The 6000-nt window shown below is 42.0% G+C and overlaps 1 protein-coding gene across 2 annotated transcripts in view; it reads left to right on the forward strand.

The window, feature by feature from the left end:
- Positions 1-5757, forward strand: part of ajm1 (apical junction component 1 homolog) — a 37116-nt gene extending 31359 nt beyond the window's left edge. For both annotated transcript variants that reach the window (XM_082171061.1, XM_082171060.1), the window contains one exon: positions 1869-5757. In XM_082171061.1, coding sequence (XP_082027187.1) covers positions 1922-5209 — 3288 coding nt within the window. In that variant the 5' untranslated portion in view covers positions 1869-1921 and the 3' untranslated portion in view covers positions 5210-5757. The remainder of the gene's footprint in view (positions 1-1868) is intronic.
- The last annotated feature ends 243 nt before the right edge of the window (positions 5758-6000 follow it).

The raw sequence follows: 6000 nt of genomic DNA on the forward strand, positions 1-6000 counted from the left end.
CTACAATTTTTCTTAGACTGTTTTCAAGTACAAATGGATATTCTTTTTTATGAACTATGATGCATTTCCAAATCAGGGAACAACAAGGACAAGACATTATCCTGCACACAACTCTGGTGACTATAGCCCTATTCAGACAGGACTAGTTTTCGAGGGGAACGTGTTTTACAGACGTACTTTGCGATTTAAATCCCGTCCAAATCTGCCAAGTCTGTGTGTTTCTCACACACACAAAAATGCAACAGTCCTCTGAGAAATTGAATACCGTCCGAATGCAAATGTCTGTGATTGCTGATGTTGTATTATCCTAACGCTTCTCCTCATGTGTTTTTGGAGCTACTGTTTGCGCACCTTTCATTTAATTTCAATATGGATGGTATCCAACAAAAAAAATTATGAAATTAATAAATAGAGCCAAATCGCTGAGATATCAGTCCATCTGAATACCATTGAAATACCAAATCGCCCATTTTTAATATCAGTGTCAGGTAAGAGTACTTGTCTAGGTTTCTCTGATAGATCTCTCCTGAAGTTTACTTAAATAGGGTTTTTATAATAAATTAAAAATGTATAAAAAATTAATTAATTAAATGACATGTATGTCTGTAAGGCCCACATCCACACCCCCACCTCTGTGATAAACATGGAGATGTTAGTCCCGTTCGAATCAGTACATGAAATCACAGATGTCGAGTGATAAGAATTGTAGAAAACTAGTCCCGTCCGAACAGGGCTTATGCGTATGTTGGTAGACAGCGGGTGTTTCATACAAATGCAGCTACTCGATTGTGTGACACAAACGTGAAAAGCTGCCAGACAAATGCTCTGAGAGTAAGCAGCGTCTGGGGATAGACATGTTTGTAGAGGTTTCAGTTCCTTCTTTACATAATGTCTGTCGTAGAAAACACGATGTGATTAGCTGAATCTGATAAACTTAGCAGTGGGGGAGTGTGTAGAAGGTCTTGAATACGATTTAATCTCCCTTTTGCAATAAAATAGACATTTACGATGTGGAACTAAATGTGATTTGAAGTGTTTGTGTAACACTCCTGAAAAGGGAGAAAATAATTAACGAAGGAACGACACGGATGAGGTGCTTCATCAATGGTGGTTTGATTGTATCTTTAATGACTACATGCATTATTTCAGTTGTGTCCTCTACAACACACCGCAGGAACTTTGTACGATACCGTTCTTCGTGACAAATGATTGCACCTGTTTAGACAAGCCTTCAAAGAGCCTAATATAGACTCAAGACACTATTTCTGTCCTGCCTTCAACCAGCAGATTTGAATTGATGAAAGTTGAATTTGAAACCAAGCATAAGAGATAAAAAGGTTTAGATTTACATAAGGGTTCTTTAGTGATTTACCATTCCATTTCATATGTGAAAAGAAGGGTTTTTGTATTAGGGATTCAGTGCAATTCTGTTGAGCCCTCTCACTGTTTGTACTATGATGGTTATGAGATGATGTTGTTGCCAGGGGAAACATCATCCTCTGGCAACCAACTCCAATTTACTCGCATACATCCTGCCAACTTATTTTGCTGAACAACGCAATGCAGTTGAAGCCATTCAGAATCAGAAATGAGTTTATTTGCCACGTACATCTGCACTGAATCTCTTCTTGATGAGTTACTCCCTAAGATTATGCGATACTAATGAACTATAGAATACTAAATATTGTGCTGTTATTGTTGACCATATTAAATTTAGGCTATTTAAAATTAGTATTGTGTTTTTGTGGTTATCATCCAGTTCCCAAAAACACTCTTTGCATTCATGCTTTTTTTTTTTCATGCAACAGTTTTGAATGCAACTTTTTTTAATGCAACTAATTCTGTTTTGTTTTCTCCCTCTCTTGCAGGGAACCTTAACCTAAACGAATTTAATGGGGAAAATTAGAAGAGTCTCATTAAGATGACACGCACAGATCCACCTGACATATTAGTATCAACTGTGTATCAAGATGTCAAAGTGAGTTCCCTCTCGACCCACTCCAAAGCCTGTCATCCCTCAAAACAATGTGATTCCCCATCCATCAGGAAACTGGAGAACACCCGAAAAAGCAAAAAGAGGCACTGCCGTAGATTTGACACTGAGTCTATGGACAAACTCCAATATCATACAATAGCAATGGAGTACCCATACCGAAGGGCTGAAAGGTACGCGGCCAATCCAGATGTTACCTGGAACGCCTTAGGTCGCCAACAAGGGCATGGACTCCATCGGTTTTCTTCCCCAGACATATTTAGCTACCGTCTCACCTCCCAGCCAATGACTGCTGAGATGTCTGGCGAAATTGCTGTGACAGAACAAAAGAGGAGGACGAGATCTAGAAGTGCCTCACGGGTTCAGACCAGCCTAACTCCTGTATCATTTGGTGCTTCCCCTCCAGTGGCAAGGAGGGGTCGGGAAGCTCAAAGAGCACATAAAACCACTCAGCCAAGGCCAGAAGTTTCCCCAAGAAGAGAGTCTTCCTATGCTGCCACACGGGCACATTTGAATGAAGTACACCCCATCAAACTGCAGCCGCAGAGGAGTGATACAAGCAGGTATTCCCCTGTGTATGTGTCTGAAGGCACTGATGAAGGAAGGCCAGATAAACCTGCTACTAGTCCTCATGTTCGGTGCCGAGTGGACATCAAACCGGATGAGTCGGCCATGCAGCAAGGTGGCCGAAAGGCAGCTACATGCCATGTGGACATACCTTGGCAGAAGTATCCTAGCAGTGGCAGTCGGAGTCTGACAGTGCCTCGCCATTTCTCCACTTCGAGGACACCAACTCCCACTGAATCCTTCACGGGAGAGTACAGGCAGGCGTACCAGTATTCACAAAGTATGCCAAACAGCTACATGCAGCCTATGGAGATCCCTTTACAAAAGGTGGCCTCACCACGGGAGCCAAGGGAACACTATGGACGGGAACGAAGGGCTCATTCAAGCCCCAACGTGCCAACTAAATTCTTCTATGCAGAGGATTTGGGGAAGTATGGATCTTCAGCTCCATCAAGGACTTATTATCAAGATGACCGATACAGCATTCCAAGCCAACCCTACTCTCCTAAAGTACAATATGTACAAGACCCAAGGACTCACATTGTTCATACTGTACCTTCCCGGACATATTTCTCAGAAATTGACCACTACCATTACCCTGGACAGCCTGCGTACTCTAAACACTATGCTGCAAGTGAGCCAGGGGCGTATATAATACAGACACCTCCAGCAAGGACTTACTATGGCGATGACCCAAGGACATATCAGATTCAAACAACGCCTCCTCGGATCTTCTACATGGCCGACCCATACACGCAACAAATGGAGCATCATATTCCTGCAAGGGCATATTACACAGAGGGAAGACGACATGCCCGTGTGGTGCAGCCACAATCTGAGGATTGGTACGGCTCAGAGGTATCCGGCTACTCTAGCCATTACCCTTCCTCGTATGTCTCACAGGTTACTCCCACAAAAGTTAAACAAGAGCCAAAGCACACAACTTGGTACGCCAACCCATGCATGGAGCCAGCAAGACCCGTAACAGACCCAAGACCATACTCAAGATCTTGGGATAACATCCTCGATACCCACGTAGAGCGGGAACAGCCTGTACCTCGAGGGAAAAGTGATGAGAATCTTCTTTGTCAGGGGATACAAACTTCAAGTGAAAGACCTAAACCTGTGGTTGTCAATCTTTCCAGCTCACCAAGGCGTTATGCTGCTCTGTCCTTATCTGAAAACTCTTTGATTGACAAAAGTCCAACTGAGGCCATGAGCTCTTCCAGTAAGCTGTGGTTTGTCACACCTGAAATTACCATCACAGACAATGATATCAGACCAGGTAATCTTAGTAAATCAGAAGGACGCTCAGCAAGTTGGGATGTGCTGGATTCAAAAAGTGCCCCAAATCAAGAAGCCCCTCAACGTGACGCAAAATCCCGCTCTGGAGAATCTACCAAAGAGAAACCGCACGGCAGCACATCCCTACAGCAAAGTTTAGAGCAGCTCGATGAGCTTCTAGCTGACCTTGTCATCGATTACAAGCCTCCAGCCAGGACCAGTGAGGAACTCCTTGATCAACTCAAAAAGCTCATTGATGAAGAAGAAGCAGTATCTTCAGCGAGAAAGGATTCAATGGCAGGATCTGAAAGTGGCATGCCCCTTGACAAACAACCCACGTCAATAAAGATAGATCCTGAAACACTAAGAGACACTGATGGGAGTTGTGATGGGCTGAGAAGTACAGAAGAGTGCTCCCCTGACCAGAGTCCAGATGAGGACGACACGATGATGTGTTCAAACAATAAATGCCGTCGGACCGAGACCTTGTTTAACGCCTGCCTCTACTTTAAATCCTGCCACAGCTGCTATACTTACTACTGCTCTCGCAACTGTCGCCGCGAGGACTGGGATGTCCACAAGGAGAGCTGCCTCTATGGGCGAATCGGCAGTGTGTGTCGCCACATTATTAAGCACTGCCGAGAGACCGCAGAGGTCCACAAAGCTTTCTCCCGTATAGCCAAAGTTGGATACTTGTCTCGGGGCAGGGGTGTCCTGTTTTTGGGATTTCCAAATCCGGGTTCGTCCACAAATTTCCTTCAGTTTGGACTAGAAAGTCTAGTCATGACGCCAACATACTTATCTCTCCGTGAGCTGGAGAGCTTCAAAGATAACCTTGGGGAATATTGCAAGGAGCTCCAAGAGGCGGGAAAGGAATATGACCCTAATGAATGTTTTCTCTTGAATGTATCCATCGCTGTTGGTGATAAAGTGCCTGACGGACCATCGCCAAGGGTCCAAGCCCCAACCGTCAGGAAATTTGCCAAGATTGCTCTTGCTTCCTACAGCCCAGAAAAGAAGGTCCATCGGAAGGAAAGTGACATGGAGACGTTGATCCTGACCCCACCACCAGGTATGGCTGACATTGACAAGGAAGGTGAGGAGGGAAGGAAAGCCAGGGAGATCTGCTTCATCAACATTCAGCGAGAGTTGAGGATACGAGGGGTGTTTCTTCGCCACGAGTATCCCAATGTCTACCAAAAACTCTGCGAGTTTGTTGAAAGCAACAGAAGGTTCACGCCCACTACTATTTACCCTATTGATAAAAGGACCGGCAAGCAGTTTATGTGCATGATAATGGCAGCCTCCGAGCCACGAACTTTGGACTGGGTAGCCAACCCACATCTCTTAGATGACATTATTTAAACAAGTGCACCTTTTATATATTAAAGCATAGATCTCACAATAGTACATATCTAAATATATCAAGCTTATTTGTTATACATGTTTGTAGATATGTATTTTGTTAATGGAAAAAATATGTATTCATGTCTGCAAGGTCAGTATTATTCAATATTGGAATATTGCCCATCAGATGTTGAATATGAGTAATTAATGTTGTTTATTTGTTTTAGTTTTTTTCATTAACTTGGTATCTAGACCCAGCTTTTGTTCATTTATGCTTCACTGGCAATTACTGCCCTCCTGTTTCTTTGTAGCAATTCTCTTTTGATATTCTTTTATTGTTCATGAAAAGAGAGAGAAAAAAACAATCTTATATTTATTTTATCAATCTACAGAATTATGTACTTATTTACTTCAGAGCTGAATATTTTTTCCTATGCAAAAAAAGAAAAAGAAAAAAAGAATGCCAACATTGTCCCGCAAAAATGTTGAAAATGTTTTGGCTAAAGAAATATGGAACTATATTTCTTTTAATCTCAAAAAAAAAGAAAAAAAAGTGTATTTTTAATACAGGCATTATTATATTATATTATATTATATTATATTATATTATATTATATTATATTATATTATATTATATTATATTATATTATATTATTAACATACTTTTAGTGATTTTGTGATCGGCACAAACTTATAGAGGAACTTAATAATGCAGAGTAGAATCACAGTACAGACAAAGGGTTGTGGATTATCCACGGTCTACCAAATGTACTTTGTGGAACGGCTTTAATTAAAAAGAGAGCTGCTTA

This window comes from Leuciscus leuciscus, assembly GCF_965113295.1.
Source record: "Leuciscus leuciscus genome assembly, chromosome: 5".
Classification (NCBI taxonomy): domain Eukaryota; kingdom Metazoa; phylum Chordata; class Actinopteri; order Cypriniformes; family Leuciscidae; genus Leuciscus; species Leuciscus leuciscus.